Source organism: Rhinatrema bivittatum, chromosome 2 (genome assembly GCF_901001135.1).
Source record: "Rhinatrema bivittatum chromosome 2, aRhiBiv1.1, whole genome shotgun sequence".
Taxonomy (NCBI): Eukaryota; Metazoa; Chordata; class Amphibia; order Gymnophiona; family Rhinatrematidae; genus Rhinatrema; species Rhinatrema bivittatum.
In genome coordinates, this window is record NC_042616.1 from 210921217 (window position 1) to 210937278 (window position 16062).

The 16062-nt window shown below is 48.1% G+C and overlaps 1 protein-coding gene across 6 annotated transcripts in view; it reads right to left on the bottom strand.

Annotated features, from left to right (window-relative positions):
• Positions 1-16062, bottom strand: part of TRA2A (transformer 2 alpha homolog) — a 229722-nt gene that overhangs the window by 18753 nt on the left and 194907 nt on the right. For all 6 annotated transcript variants that reach the window (XM_029589091.1, XM_029589089.1, XM_029589086.1 and 3 more), the window contains exon 7: positions 4963-5029. In XM_029589091.1, coding sequence (XP_029444951.1) covers positions 4963-5029 — 67 coding nt within the window. The remainder of the gene's footprint in view (positions 1-4962; positions 5030-16062) is intronic.

A 16062-nucleotide genomic window follows, 5' to 3' on the forward strand; every position in this document is an offset into this window, starting at 1 on the left:
AAGGGAATGGTGAATAAAACGGAAAATGTCATAATGCCTCTGTATCGCTCCATGGTGAGACCGCACCTTGAATACTGTGTACAATTCTGGTCGCTGCATCTCAAAAAAGATATAATTGCGATGGAGAAGGTACAGAGAAGGGCTACCAAAATGATAAGGGGAATGGAACAACTCTCCTATGAGGAAAGACTAAAGAGGTTAGGACTTTTCAGCTTGGAGAAGAGACTGAGGGGGATATGATAGAGATGTTTTAAAATCATGAGAGGTCTAGAACGGGTAGATATGAATCGGTTATTTACTCTTTCGGATAGTAGAAAGACTAGGGGGCACTCCATGAAGTTAGCATGGGGCACATTTAAAACTAATCGGAGAAAAGTTCTTTTTTACTCAACGCACAATTAAACTCTGGAATTTGTTACCAGAGGATGTGGTTAGTGCAGTTAGTATAGCTGTGTTTAAAAAAGGATTGGATAAGTTCTTGGAGGAGAAGTCCATTACCTGCTATTAAGTTCACTTAGAGAATAGCCACTGCCATTAGCAATGGTAACATGGAATAGAATAGTTTTTGGGTACTTGCCAGGTTCTTAGGGCCTGGATTGGCCACTGTTGGAAACAGGATGCTGGGCTTGATGGACCCTTGGTCTGACCCAGTATGGCATTTTCTTATGTTCTTAAGAATTGGCACAGAACGAAGATGTGCTACTGAGGTTGACACTGCTCTCACTGAATGTACTTTTACTCGCCCTTGGAGAGTAAGGCCTGCTTTGTCATAACAAAAACTGTATGCAATGAGGGCACTGGTGTGCTGTTACCTGCGATTGATTTCTGAGGGTGTTTGCCAGGAGAACAAGTGTTTGTGCTCGGTCTCTTGGAAGAAAAGCTTTTGCTATGATGGTGTTTAGATCTGCACCGATGAATTGTAGATGGTGAGACGGTGTGAAATGGGATTTCTGGTAATTGATCAGAAAACCCAAGGAGTGGAGTAAATTGACTGTGAGCTTGAGTGATGTGAGAGTTCTTTCTTCGGTTGTGCTCTTTATTAGCCAATCGTCCAGATATGGAAAGACATGGACTCCTTGCCTGTTTAGGTGGGCTACTGCTACCGCTAGGCAGAGGTTGAAAAATAGAAGCCTCTGGAATCGGCATCGACTGTTTCATGGGAGGAATCGATGCTGGCGTCGGCATCGGCACCGATGGCATCGGTGTCGGAATGGACGGTGACGAGGGCAAAATATCCGTCAGTACCGGAATCGGCATTGATGGCATCGCTGGTGTCGATGGCTGTGGCCTTGGCGGTATCGCCTCGAGTAGTGCGTCCCGTACCGCTTGACGAATATATACATCAAGTTCCGCCCGCATGGTTGATGAAATCAGAGCAGCCATGGGGGGGAGGCGGTAGTGGCGATGCCAGTACCTCTTCAGAGCCCTGAGGAGGTATGGTTCCCTGCACCAGTACAGGTGGGGATCGCCCTGGTATCGAAGGCCCCGGAGACTCCACATCCAGCCGAGGTTTCTTAGCCGACGATGCCGCTTCCATCGATGGTACTGCGGGCACCGGATCGATGGTCGATGTGTGCGGCCTGCGATGTCGATGTTTTTCTTTGTCTTTGGACTTTTCGCTGCCTTACGTCGATGCCTTTGACAATGGAGAGGGGGAGGAGATAGAAGCATCTCCCGCCTCACCTGGGACTCGTTTCTTCAGCACTACCGTGCGAATCGATCCAGCCGGAGATGATTGCGTGGAGGATGATGCTGAGGGTAACAGCTGAATTTGGAAAAGCTGCTCCATCTTCTCCATCCGGAGTCGACGTCCATTCAATGTAATGCCGGTGCACTGGGGGCAGGACTTGACGTCGGTGGTTCCCGCCGAGGCAGAGCACACTCTCTTGGTGTGGGTCCGTTATGGACATGTTTCTAGTGCACTTAAGGCACTTTTTGAATCCCGAAGCCATTTTAGGTCGGACAGCCGTCGACGACCGTGGAACGGGAAAAAATCGGTGTGGAACCAACGAAGTGAAGAAAAAACTGTACCGTGATGGTATATACAGGGAGACCCTGCGGCTAAAAGTTTTTCCGACTTTTTGAAAAAGTTTGAAAGTGTGGAGAAATTTACCACAGGACTCCAAATTAACCGCAAGGCTAACGGCTCCGCGGAAAAAAGAAGACTGAAGGGAGACCCCTGTGGCAGAAAGTATAATGGCATGCTGGGCATGCTCAGTGGGCACTTTGGATGCCAGTCAAAACTTTATTAAACTTTGACAGAAGTTTTTCCATATAGGGCTCCATTACCCATGTCGCCCACATGTGAGGACTAGCATCCTGCTTGTCCTGGGAATAACACTTTTTCCATGTGGTCCCCTGCACACAAACCAATATGCACACGGGTGTACCCACACAAATACGCACCTAAATTTAGACTGCAAGCTTGTGCGCACACACGTATGCCTATGTTAAGCCACCATCACACCATGTGTACGTGTGCATGCACCTGAGCATGCAAAAAAAAAAAACAAAAACCCAAAATGTCCGTCACAACCTACCATGCAGCCAAGCAACTGAGCCTGCAATGCGGGGTCTAGTAAAAGCTGCTCTACCCACCAACCTGGGCTGCTTCCACTCTCCATTAACTCCCTGGAAGCGAGGGAGGGGGGAAGGTAGTAAACAGGGGGAAAATACGACTTTGTGAGGAAAAGGGGGGGGGCTTAACACTTCCCTTCTTTCTCTTTTTTTTTTTTTTTACCTAAGCTCAACCCTTCCCTGGTTGAAAGCACTATCGGATCACTGGCTAAGGGGAAAGAGGGCATAAGCCTTTACCACCAAGCACTCCCTCATTCTTCTCAAGTCTAAGCCTGACCAGGCATTGAGACTTAAACCGCTCAACTGAGGGAGGGACCAGACAGGTGTCACCTCATGAGCTCAATCTGTTCGTTCTAATTTTTTTTTTTTTTTTAATAAGAAATCCTCACTAGGGAGATGCATATCCATCTGCTGGAGATGGAGAATACTGGCTGGCTGATGTTGGGGCAGTGCTACATGTCTGTGACATCAGCAAGTCAATTTTCTCCATCTCCATCTGCTGGTAGAAGTGCAGGTGTGGATTGGCCTGCCTTAGTGCAGAGGAAGCATTATTTAACAAGTTTTATATATTATGAAGGAGTCTGGTGTGCATATATATCTATTTCGTTACTAACTTTACTTTATATGGCATGAAACTACCAATAAAAATGAAAGCAGCATGTGCAGGTCTGTGAAAACTTTGGAGGTTGAAAAGGGATCCTTGCTCCCAAAAGGTTGGGAGCCCTGCTCTACACCATCTATTCTGACCTGATAAATAAGCAGCTTATGGCATTGAGACCCTTGAGGGGCCATATTAGTTACTTCAGGGGAGTGTGTGTGTGTGTGTGTGTGTGTGTGTGTGTGTAAGGGGGGGTTTCACTCCTTCCTGAGGGTCTCATTGTTAATACGACCCCTCAAAAAATTAATTTCATCATTTGAGTTTTGGCCCTTCAATTTTTCATCATTTGAAAAAATATTAAATGGACAACTCTGGCAACAAGTATTTTTCCTATGCCTTAATCATTTTGACTAGTAAACAGAATATTAGTCCTGGGGGAATTCTGATTTACTGCGGAGTGCAGAATTTGCGCAGAATTCCCCCCTGCACAGAAAATAGCACAGGAGACCTCGGCATGGCATGCCACGCCACGAACAGAGCGCACGAAGACAAGGCCACGTGTGCCATGGGATGCGATCCGTTCGTGGCGAAGATGGAAGGCCCCCATGTGCTGCGGAGTGTGTTCCGCTCGCGGCGAAGATAAAGGCCCCGGTGAGAGAGAATGAGCATGGGAGGGAAGAGAGCGGGGGTGGTGCGTGCGTGAGGGTTTGAGAGAGAGAGAGAGGAGAGAGAGAAGAGAGGAGAGAGAGTGATAGAGAGAGAGAGACTAATATGAGGAGATTGTGAAAGGAGTGTGTATGTGTGAGAGACTGGGAGCTCATTTGAGAGTGCTAGCCTGTGAGACAGAGCCTGTATGAAAGGGTGCGTGAGAGAGACATTAGGTAGCCTGTGTGAGAGAGAGAAGGAGCTTGTGTGGGTGTGTATGTAAGAAGAGAGGACCCCTGTATGAGGGGATGCGTGTGTGCGCGAGAGAGTGAGGGAGCCTGTATGAGGGTGTGTATGTGTGTATTAGAGAGAGGGAGCATGTGTGTGAGAGAGGGAGGGACAGATGGAGCCTGTGTGAGGGGCAGTATTGAGAATGGGGTCAAACTCTGTGATGGCAATAGAGTGGAAGGGGTTGAGTCTAAAGGTGATGAAGGGGAGAGATACTGGCAGGTGGGGGGGTTGGGGGCTGAGAGGGCAAGTGGAAGGGACACTTACAGTGAATTTCTAGAGAAATTCTGCTCAAAATATTAAAATTCTGCATCTTTAAGTACTAAAACTTTTTTTCTGTATTAATTTTAAATGTAATTACTTAAAGACTGTCATATAAATGAGTTATTTTGACCAATATAGTTTGCAGAATTTTAAGTTTTTTGTGCACAGAATTTCCCCAGGAGTAGAACTATACTCAATTGACAGAGGCCAGACTTGCATATGGCTATGAAACCAGCACAGCATAGGCAGTGAAGTTGCAGGCTTTTCCTGTTCTGACGGAACAGCAATTTATTTTCCATACCGTTAAGTCTCTACAAAGAATACTAACTGGTGTGGATGTTCATAAATGCAGACCTTTGGCGAGGACTACCAACTTGTGACCCACTATCAGACAAGGGCTATCACAACTTAATAATGACATGAAACCAGATTTGAATCTGAGCAGCAAAGCAAAAGGCTTATCATTTAGTAGCAATATCCAGATTAAAATGGTTGCTTTTCAAAGTGAAAACTCCTCAAAATATTGGAATTGTTTATATCCCTTTAACTAATTACATTTTTTAGATAAAACAATTTACCCTTGTACTCACTTGGGCTGTATGAGCGAGATCTGATCGTGATCGATATCTGCTGTAGTAAGGCGAAGGTGACCGCCTTCTGTAAAATAACAGCAGTGGAAGACAGTTATGTGTATGTAGTTCTACCTATTACCAATCCTTGCACATTTTATTTACTAAAATAACATTTAGTAAACTTTAAAAATGAAGTACAGTTACATGAAACAAGCTATAGCAACACAAGACACTTGCCCAAAGGAAGGAAAAATTGGTTATTTGCTAGTTTTCTTTCCTTAAAAATCACCCAGACCAGTTTAGACAAGTATTTTTCTCCCCTACCAGCAGATGGAGACAGAAGAAAAGCTTTACTGTAGTGTTGGTATTTAAGTTACTGTGCCACTTGTCTCAGTAAATATGTAAAAGCTATGAACTATAAACCACTCATTGTATAGGGCAAAGTGAAAACTACCAGTAAACTCCAAAGCAAAGACATGAACACCTCTCCAGTGAAAGGATCTGAACACACACACAATTTTGGACTAGTTGGTGGAACTCAAGGAAAGCAAATGTTGCTTTCCTGAGTTCCTGGCACCTACTGGGCATGGCACTAAACCTGCAGCCAGCAAGGGTCCCCCTTCAGTCTTGTTTAAAGCTACAGGAAGTGCCAAAAAATAAAATAAGAAACGTACGAACCCAACACCATGGGGTGGCGGGCAGGTTTTGTGAGAATAACATCCTGCTGTCCTGTGAGAACACCTGTTACAGATAAGCAACATTTGCTTTCTCACAGGACAAGCAGGATGGTAGTCCTCACATATGGGTGTTGTACCGAGCTGAGTATGTCCGAGAAATACACTAAATGTACCCAAGATGTGCAATAGGCACAACAACTGGGTGGAATTTGGTAGAGGGCATCCTGAACCCTAACGGGCAGGCAGGTGTTGGTACATCAAGTTGTAAAAAGGTTGTGCAAGACAGACTGACCGAAGATGGAATCTTGTCTTCCGGCCTTGTCTAAGCAATAATAGGCTGTAAAGGTATGGAGGGAGAACTCCAGGGTAGCAGCCCTGCAAATGTCAGGAAGCGGCACAGAGTGTAGGTGCGCTACTGAAGTTACCATGGCCCTGATAGAGTGTGCTTTAACACGGTCTTGAAGTGGAATGCCTGCTTGCTGATAGCAAAAGGATATGCAATCTGCTAACCAGGAGGAGAGAGTCTGCTTACCCACAGGCTGCCCCAATTTGATGGAATGGGAAGAGACGACAAATAACTGAGTGCTTTTCCTGTGGGCAGCTGTACAGTCTAGATCAGGGGTGGGCAATTCCGGTCCTAGAGGGCTGCAAACCAGTCAGGTTTTCAGGATATCCTTAATGAATATGCATGAGAGAGACCTGCATACACACTGCCTCAGTTGTATGCAAATCTATTTCATGCATATTCATTAGGGGTATCCTGAAAACCCGACTGGTTTGCAGCCCTCGAGGACCGGACTTGCCCACCCCTGGTCTAGATAGAATGCTAGAGCCGTTACAGTCAAGGGTATGCAGAGCCTGTTCTCTGGAATGGAGTGGGGCCTGGGAAAGAAGGTAGGTATTATAATGGATTGATTAATGTGAAACTCCGATACTACCTTAGGCAAGACCTTAGGGTGAGTGCGGAGTACTGCCCGGTCCTGCAGAATTTTAGTGTTAAGGCGGATAAGGTAACTAGGGCCTGTAACTCACTAAACTCTGCGAGCAGATGTTATTGCCTAAAAGAAAAATCACTTTCCATGTGAGATAGCAAAGATCACAGGATTGGAGAGGCTCGAATGGTGGTTTCATGAGCTGACCCAAAACCAGATTGAGGTCCCCAAGAAGGGGCCGGATGGCGCAGTGGAGGCTTGAGGTGAAGCAAGCCCTTTAGAAAATGTTGTTACGAGGGGTTGTACTGATATGGGAACATCCGACACCTCTATGGAAGGCGGCTACCGCACTGACATGCTTTCTGATGGAGGTTTTTAGACCTGATTCTGACAAGAGCCAGAGATAGTCTACAAACTTCGTGGTGGAACAGGTAAAGGGATAAAAGGGATTGAGAAGAACACCATGATTTAAACCTGTTCCATTTGTAAAGATAAGATTTTCTCGAGGAAGGCTTCCGTGAAGCAATCAGGACACAGGAAACTGGCTCCGAAAGGTTAAGTGGCTGAAGAATTAACCTTTCAACATCCAGGCCGTCAGAGATAAGGCCTGAAGATTGAGGTGGCGTAGGCACCTGTCGTTCTGAGTGATCAGAAGCGGGTCCTTTCCCAAGGGAATGTGCCTGCGAATGGAGAGGTCCTGAAGTATTGGAAACCACACTTGGCGAGGCCAGTGAGGTGCTATCAGGATCATGCTTCCCTTGTGCTGACGTAACTTCACGAGAGTCTTCGAGAGAAGTGGAGGGAATGCATATAGGAGACCGGTTGCCCATGAGAGGGAGAATGCATCTCTTGGCTGAGAGTGTTGGCTGCGAGTGAGAGCCAAAGTTCTCTACTTTGCGGTTCTGACGTGACGCAAAGAGGTCTATGTGGGGATAACCCCACGTTGGAATATTGAGTCCGCTACAGTGGGGTTGAGGGACCACTCGTGTGGTTTAAAGGCACGACTCAGCTGTCCACCAACACATTGTCCACTCCCGGCAAGTAGGTGGCCCTGAGTTACATCGAATGGGAGAGGGCCTCCGTCCATATCTGCGCAGCTTCCTGACACAGTAGGTAGGAGCCCGTCCCCCCTTGTTTGTTGATGTACCACAAGGCCACCTGGTTGTCTGCCTGAATGAGGATGACCTGGTTGGAAAAGTGATCCTGAAATACCATGAGAGCATATCTGATGGCTCGCAGCTCCAGGAAATTGATTTGGTGTTTGGCTTCCTCTGGAGACCAAGTTCCTTGTGTCTGGAAATCAGCAACATGGGCTCCCCAGCTGAGGTTGGAAGCATCAGTGGTGAGAATTATTTGAGGGTCTGGAGCCTGGAAGGGCAGGCCTCGTCGGAAATTGATCTGATTTTGCCACCAGGCTAGAGACTGATGAAGTGAGTCAGTGATGCAGACAGTGGTTGATAGAGATTGGACGGACTGAGTCCATTGTGACCTTAGAGTCCACTGCATGACTCTCATGGCCAAGCGGGCCATTGGGGTAACCTGCACTGAGGATGCCATGTGTCCTAGCAGGATGAGGAAGTGGCATTCAGTCGTGCGGTGCTGAGACTGTAGCTGGTGTGCGAGAGAGATGAGAGTGAGAGCTCGCTGTCGAGGCAGAAATGCCTTTGCCTACAAGGTGTCCAAGTCTGCCCCAATAAATGATAAAGTTTGAGATGGGACTAAGCAAGATTTTGCGTATTTGACAAGAAATCCTAGCGAAATCAGAGTGTGTAAAGTAAGAAGTAGAGACGACAGAGCAGCTTGCTGAGTGGGAACCCTGACCAACCAATCGTCTAGATACGGGTAGACGTGAACACCTTGAGTCCTGAGGAAGGCTGCTATTACTATGAGGCACTTGGTGAAGACTCGTGGTGCAGATATGCCAGGCCGAATGGTAGCACTTGGTACTTGATAGTGCTTGGGGCCTACCAGAAATCTCAGGAACCTGCGATGAGATGGAGTTATCGCAATGTGTGTAAGCGTTCTTGGAGCTCAAGAGAGCATAGCCAGGAGGAGGGAACCCAAGGTTACCATCTTGAACTTTTCTCGGTGGAGGTACTTGTTGAGGGCCCCATAGGTCCGGAATTGGCGAATGCCGCCTGATTTTTTTTTGGGGGGGGGGGGGGGGGGGATTAGAAAGTACGGGAACAGAATCCTAGGCCTTGTTGGGAGTAGGGCACTGGCTCTATTGCTCTGGACTGGAGGAGGAGGGAGACCTCCTGCTCCAGGAGAAGTGAGTGGTCGGATGTTCTCCACGTCGGTAGAGGTGGGGAGTCAGGTGGGGATAGAGAGAAAAATTCAAGTGATAACCTTGAGAGATTATGGCAAGAACCCACCGGTTTGAGGTGATTGTGTGCCACCTGTTGTTGAAATGGCACAATCAACCTCCCACTGGTATCTGAGGCAGTGGAAACTGGCTGCTGCTCTCTATGCAGGAGTCAAAAGCCGGAAGCAGGGCCCAGCTGAGAGCTACCTGCGGGCTTTGTTTCCGTGGTTGACGAGACTGGGCCTTTGGACTAGGTCTTGTAGAACGAGTTCTAGACTGTGGTGGATGGGACTTCTTTGGACGGAAGAATGGCTTTTTAGTATCCTTCCTGAAAGGCTGTTTGGAGGAATACTCAGAGGGCATCAGAGAGAGCTGACGAAGGGTCTCATGATGGTCCTTGAGTTCTGCCACCGTCCGCCCAAACAGATTGTCTCCTATGCAGGACAGATCAGATAATCTGTCTTGTACTTCAGGGCGCAAGTCCGACGACTTAAGCCACGCCCACTTTCTTGCCCAAAAATAGCAGTTGCAGATACCCTGGAAGCAGTGTCGAAAATATCATAAGAGGATCTGATATCATGCTTCCCTGCCTCAAAGCCCTTGTGAACCAGGGCTTGAAGCTGTTCCTGGAATTGCTGAGGCAGGACTCTGCAAAGTCCTGTATCTGCTTGAATAAGACCCTGTTGTACGGGTCATAATCAGCTGGTAAGAGGCAATCAGAGAGATAAGCATTGATCCCTGTAAGACACGCCGGACATCCAGGAATTTCTGTTCCTTACCTGGGGGAAAGGAAGAGTGGGGTTTTGATCTTTTTGCCCTCTTTTGGGCCGATTCTACAACCACAGATTGGTGATCCAGCTGAGGTTTCTGGAATCCTGGGGCTGACTGGACCAAATAAGTGATATCAGCTTTTTCTGTTGACTGGAGCAACAGAACCAGGGTGTTCCAGTTCTTTTTGAGGAGATCCAAAAGAGCCTGGTGAATAGGGATGGAGGTTATTTCCTTGGGAGCATCCAGGAATTATAACAGCTCCATCATTTGGTGCCTATTCATCTTGCTCAGTCTGTACTTGGAAGGAACCAATTCAGACATTTCCTTCACAAAATTTATGAAGGATAAGTCCTCTGGAGGAGAATGCCTTCCTACTTTCAGTAGGAGAAGGTGGACGATGGTAAATCATCAGTGTATTGAGATGAATAGTCAGTCCAAGTGTCAGGGGTCAGCACCTGTCCCTGTAGGAACCTGAGAAGGACGGGACGATGGTATTCCTGAAGTTCCTGCGTCTAGGATCTGAAGGCATCGAGGGAAGTACTGGAGGCACCGATGAAGGCATCGAGGGCATCGATGGATGGATCGGTAGCGCCGATGGGCGCATCAGCATCAGAAGGATTCCCAATGGAGGAATGCGGAACGGTGTTTCCCCTCCCGATGAATGGGTAAGCGGGGAGGCCACTCGAGCAATCGGTGGACCCAGGATCCATCAGTGGAAAAGTGGCTATATGAGCGCTTCCATCTTCGAGAGCAGCGGTGCCAATGCTGCTGGAATGGGATCGATGGTTGGTTCTGCGACCGGCACCGATTTCAGCCGCCGGGGGACCTCGGAGTCTGTGCATCGCCTTATCAATGGCCTCCGAACCATCCGGTCCAGGTCTTCACGGAGACCTGGAGCAAGCAGCCCAGAAGGGAAGAAGGAGGCAGAGGCATAGCCGGAGGACCACCGTTAAAGGCGGAGTTGCGGCTCCCCAATACCCGTCCGGGTGAGGGTTGCCTCGGTGACCCGGTCGCAGAAAGGGTCGGTGCCTTTTCTGGACGGGGTTTCTTCGATGGCGGCTCGGACGATAGCAAGATCGATGATTTTCCTTCATCGATGGTCCGAGACTTCCGATGTCTATGTTTCTCTCTACGATCCCCTCGGTCCTGAGGGGGAGTAGAGGTAGTCAAAGGCCGAGAAGACGTCGACGCCAGACGGTCACCGGCCAGTGGCCGATATTGGCGCAAAGTGGACGGTGCTGGTTCAGACGACGTCGATGCAATAGACTATGTCAGAGTTTGAGAATGCAAGAGAAGTTCCATTTTCTCTATTCTGGCCTTGCGAACTTTTGGTATCATTAAGGCACATTTGGTGCAAGTCAGGACATCATGCTCGCACCCGAGACACATTACACAGACTTTATGCGGGTCTGTTATAGACATGGTGCGAGTACAGTCCGGGCACAGACGGAAACCCGATGCCAGGGCCTTTGAAAAATTTAGCCACAGTACGGTCGACGGCCAGTAGGCCGCAAGGGACAAACTCTATGGGAATAGACCGAAAACGGGTAAAAGCTTACCGGAGTACCGCGGAGTCTAAAATTCGAAGGAGGAACTCCCATGGGGTATGAAAGTTTTTAGTAATTCTGTGAGGAAAATTCCTGTCAGGAATCTCTGTGGAGCTCCTTAACCCGCGTGGCTACTGCTGCACGGAAAAAAAAAGACTGAAGGGGGACCCCTGCTGGCTGCAGGTTTAGTGCCATGCTGGGCATGCCCAGTAGGTGCCAGTCAAAGTTCTAGAAACTTTGACAAAAGTGTTCTGTGATTGGGCTCCATCCTGTGATGTCACCTATATGTAAGGACTAACATCCTGCTTGTCCTGTGAGAAAGAAAGTTAGCAAGTAAGAACCAATTTTACCTTCCTTACCAACAGCTAAGGCTAATCCAGACTGGGATGTTCCCAAGCTTCCCTAAACTGTGTGGGAACAGGAAAAATCCTGCTACATTTGCCAGCTTCCAGGCTGTCCCTGCAAGCAGGCTCACTCACACCTCACTGCCCAGCTGAGGAATGCCACCACTCCAAGTGGTCAGGAAGAGCTGCTCAGCCATGCCACCATCTGCATCATCTGGTCCCCCCCTCTAGGTACGTGTGCATGGCACACAATACTTAAAGTGCACGCAGAGGTAACTGAGCTATCTGGCAACTCTTGATTTAAACCCGGCTGTGCAGAACAGCAGTGCCTCAGCATCGGGTCTACCTGGACAGATGGAATAAACTCAGCTCGAACATAACCCAACTACTATCACAACTATCACTCTGCCTCAACCAATTCAAAACCGAAATCCTTCATATCCCCGACGATCGCCCCGCTACACCCCTCAGCAACACCACCACAAAAAACCTAGGGGTGCAACTCACAACATCAACAAGAAACCTAGGTGTAACTATAGACAACCCACTCAACCTGAAACACATCTCTAACATGACTAAATATGGATTCTTCAAACTGCAAACACTAAAAAAACTCAAACCCCTTCTTCACGCTCAAGATTTTCGAACAGTCCTACAATCAATAGTCTTTTCAAAACTAGACTACTGCAACACATTACTTCTTGGCTTACCCGAAACATACATCAAACCTCTTCAGGTGCTACAAAACGCCGCTGCCAGGACCATCACAAACAAAAAAATGCAATCACATCACATCCACACTAAAAACTTCACTGGCTACCCATTAGACAGAGGATCCAATATAAAACCCTCACACTTATCCACAAAAAAATAAACAACGAAATGAACTGGCTAAACACTACAATACTCCCACACTCCACACAGAGAAACCCTCAGGTCCTCAGACACTGGCCTCCTCACCGTTCTCAGCTCTAAAACAGCACACCTCACCTCTACCAGCAAATGAGCCATATCAGTAGCAGGCCCAACACTGTGGAACTCCATCCCACCCCCCTCTCAGGAATGAACCTTCCACCCAAGCCTTCAAAAAACAACTCAAAACATGGCTATTCAGAAAAGCCTTCCCGCCTGATACCTAACCCCCCCCCCCCCCCCCCCCCCCCCCCGAGTTTCAACAGTAGCTAACCCCCCCCCCCCCCAAGTTCAACACTTCCCGCCAGATACCTAACACCCCCCCCCCCCCCCCGAGTTCAACACTTCTCTAAAAAAAAGAAAAGTGTGAACTCCCAGCCACTCCTCCTAGTCACTCCTCCCTCCCAAGCAAGGCTATCATATCATAACAACGTTTCTCCCCAGCCCCAATACAAGTTACCTCGTTACAATATAATATGTAAAATGTAATATAAGTTACCTTGTTACAATGTTAAAATGTTATAATTTACAAATTACCTCTTTACAATGTCATATCCTACTTATATTATAATTCTCAGATGCTATTACCTTTATATACTACAAATGTTACAATTTATACTCATCTCTAGATCTTGTTAAGTTACCTTGTTATAATGTAAAATAAGGTAGACCATGCCCTATTCACTCAGTTATATGTAAACCGATGTGATATCGCGATCGAATATCGGTATATAAAACTAAATAAATAAATACATACACTACCTAGGAGTAGTATATGTATGTAAGTTGCTGCTTTGAACCTTGTTTTCAGCCCTGTCCAGCCTTGCCCTTCTCTCCGGCCTGTCTACCCCTGGATTATCTTCGGTACTAACCTGACCATCCTTTGCTTGTCACCTGCCTCGACCATAGCCTGTGACCACCGATCATCTTTGCTGACCACGAGTCTCAATCATAGCTTTGTCCACCAACCACTGGAGAAATTACTTACCTGATAATTTTGTTTTCCTTAGTGTAGACAGATGGACTCAGGACCAATGGGTTATGTGCTGGAGTCAACCGGAAGAATGGCTCCCAACATGACAGTGCCTGTAGTGCAGAAATGCGACGAGCTGAGCATATCACCACCAAGAATACAGTCTTCCGCGTTAACAGGCACAGAGAGAGTGCACAGCGGCCAAAAGGAAGGCCCTGCTAAGAAGTCCAATACTAGATTGAGGTTCCATAGGGGGACCGGCCACTAAGTGTGGCCAGAGGTGTTTAACTCCTTTTAGGAAATGGGCCAAGTCCGGATGTGTCAACAGGTGGGCGCTGTTCACCTTGCCTCTGAAACAGGAGCACGCAGCCACCTGGACCTTCAAGGAGTTGAGGGACAGTCCTTTGTTCAGGCTGTCCTGTAAGAATTCCAGAATCATGGGGATCTTTATCGTCCGAGGGGGCATCCCACATTCCTTGCACCAGGTCTCAAATATTCTCCAGCTCCGCACGTACGCTAGGGATGTTGAGAACTTCCGCACACGGAGCAAGGTGGCAATTATAGCCGCCAAAATCCAGAATTGGGTCCTCGTGAAGGATCGGACCTTGTTGGAGAAGGTTCCTGTGCAGAGAGAGGCATAGGGGGCTCTCCACCAAAAGTGTCTGCATACCATGGGGGTCTGGGCCAATCCGCAGCCTCCAGAAGGACTAATCCTCTATGGCGTTCGATCTTGCGAATAACCTTGCCCAGCAGAGGCCACGGAGGGAAGGCGTACACAGTAAGTCCTCCGCTGGCCAGGTCTGGACAAGGGTGTTGATCTCTTGGGAGCGCTGATCTCTTCTGCGACTGAAGAATCAGGGGACCTTTGCATTGTGAGATGTGGGCAGTAGGTCAATGGATGGGAGGCCAGAGCAATCTACTAGGAGCTGGAAGGCTCTGGTCGACAACACCCATTCCCCCTGGATCCAGACTCTCCCTGAGAAAGTCTGCTATGACGTTGCCTTTTTTCCTGTGATGTGGGAGGCAGAGATCCCTTGTAGATTTAACTTCACCCAATCCATAAGGGAGTCTATCTCCAGAGACACTTGGTGGCTTTTGGTTCCTCCCTGGTGGTTGATGTAGGCTACCTTTGTTGCGTTGTCCGACATCATGGAGACTGCTTGTCCCTGGAACCTGTGGCTGAATTGTAGACATGCTAATCTGACAGCTCGAGCTTCCAAGTGGTTTATGTTCCAGCACGCCTCTTTCTTGCCCCTGGGTTGTCAATTCCTGACAGTGGGCTCACCACCCTCACGTCCGTCATGAGGAATAGCCAGTTCGGTTGGGACAGCTTACACCCTTGCTTAGATGCACTTCCTATAGCCACCACTGGAGCAGAGAACATACTTCCATCGATAGGTGGCAGCGAATTGAGCAGTCGAGACAGTGGGTTCCAACATGACAGCAGGGAGCATTGGAGAGGCCACATGTGTGCCCTTGCCCACCGTACTATCTCCAGGGTGGACACAACCAAGCCGAGGACCTGGAGATACCTCCATACCCTGGGGTGCATTGTGTTCGTCAGACGCACTTGGCACATCAGTTTCCTCGAGGGAGGGAGGAAGATCTTACCCTGCTTTGTATCGAACCAGACTCCCAGAGCTTGAGACTGCTCTTGTCCATGTTCATGACCCAACCGAGTTCCTGAAGCAGGGACCTGACCCTGCTGGTCACCTGAAGGCTCTCTTCTAACGACTTCGCCCAGATCAGCCAGTCGTCTAAGTAAGGGTGCACCAGGATCCCTTCTTTCCTCAGTGTCGCCACTACGACCATCATAATCTTGGAGAACGGCCTGGCAACCGCCCCCACAACAAGGGGCAACGCCCGGAACTGATAATGGCGACCCAGTACCGCAAAGCGAAGCAAACACTAGAGGTCTTGACGGATTGGGATATGAAGATAGGTCTCCAAGAGGTCCAAGGATGTTAAGAACTCTCCCGGTTGTACAGCCATTATGACAGAGCGAAGAGTTTCTATGCAGAAGTGAATTACTCGCAGATGACTGATGCTCTTTAGATCCAGGATGGGGAGAAATGAACTCTCATTCTTGGGTACGATGAAATAGATGGAATTACACCCCGTATTTTCCTGGGATTAAAGCCCTCAAACTGAAGAGCCTTGTGAATGTGGATTCCAATGCCAGTTTTTGTGCTGGAGTGGCAAAGTGATGTCATGAACATGTCCTGAGGGATGCTGCAAAATTCTAGAGTGTATTCCTTCTCGTATGATATCCAGTACTCATTTGTCAGACGTGATCTCGACCCACCTCTGATAGAAGAGGGATAGTCTGGGGGGTACTATTCGCCGTGAGACAAAATGGCTGCCTAATATAATAGCTCCCATATACCCTCACCTCAATTACCTAAATTTGCCCGCAACATGAATTTCTACAATCATAGGAATAGATTCCAACTATTCTATAGCCTGGACTGATGACAACCAAAAAAAAAAAAAAAAAAGAGGCGGCTTGCATAAGTTCTCATTTACCAGAACGGCAACGGAGCTGAGGAAGACGGGGCCAGACATCACTGAATGCATGGCAGGAGAAATGGACGGCGCAGAAATAGAAGCCCCGATTCTGCCTCCTTAAGCAGCACCTGAATATGCTCCAACCCTGT